The sequence below is a fragment of the Merops nubicus genome, unplaced genomic scaffold, assembly GCF_000691845.1.
Source record: "Merops nubicus isolate BGI_N331 unplaced genomic scaffold, ASM69184v1 scaffold32238, whole genome shotgun sequence".
NCBI classification, from domain to species: domain Eukaryota; kingdom Metazoa; phylum Chordata; class Aves; order Coraciiformes; family Meropidae; genus Merops; species Merops nubicus.
Genome location: NW_008625631.1, coordinates 1 through 247, shown reverse-complemented (window position 1 = coordinate 247; position 247 = coordinate 1). Strand labels below are relative to the sequence as shown.

The following is a 247-nucleotide window of genomic DNA, read 5'->3' as shown; positions in this document are numbered from 1 at the left end:
CGTCCTTCATTAAGTTGCCGTGTTCCACCATTAAGTTCATCTTTTCATTCTCCACTTTCCTCAGTCTTTTCACCAGCTCTTCCTTGCTCCACCTCAGCATCTCCTCTTCCGAAATTTTGCTCAGGTCTTCTTTAGACCCTTCATGGGAATTTTTTGCCATCATCGTCTGCGCCTAGGCAGCGTTTGCTCTCACACGGTAACAAATGGTTCAGGTTATTCAGATTATTTTGTTCGCCTGATTTCCTGG

At 44.9% G+C, this 247-nt stretch overlaps 1 protein-coding gene across 1 annotated transcript in view; it reads right to left on the bottom strand.

Annotated features, from left to right (window-relative positions):
• Positions 1-163, bottom strand: part of LOC103778177 (coiled-coil domain-containing protein 85C-like) — a gene marked incomplete at its 3' end in the record, with an annotated part of 558 nt that extends 395 nt beyond the window's left edge. The window contains exon 1 of the mRNA XM_008945752.1: positions 1-163. This exon is cut by the window's left edge and continues 395 nt beyond it. Coding sequence (XP_008944000.1) covers positions 1-163 — 163 coding nt within the window.
• Between the last annotated feature and the right edge of the window lie 84 nt (positions 164-247).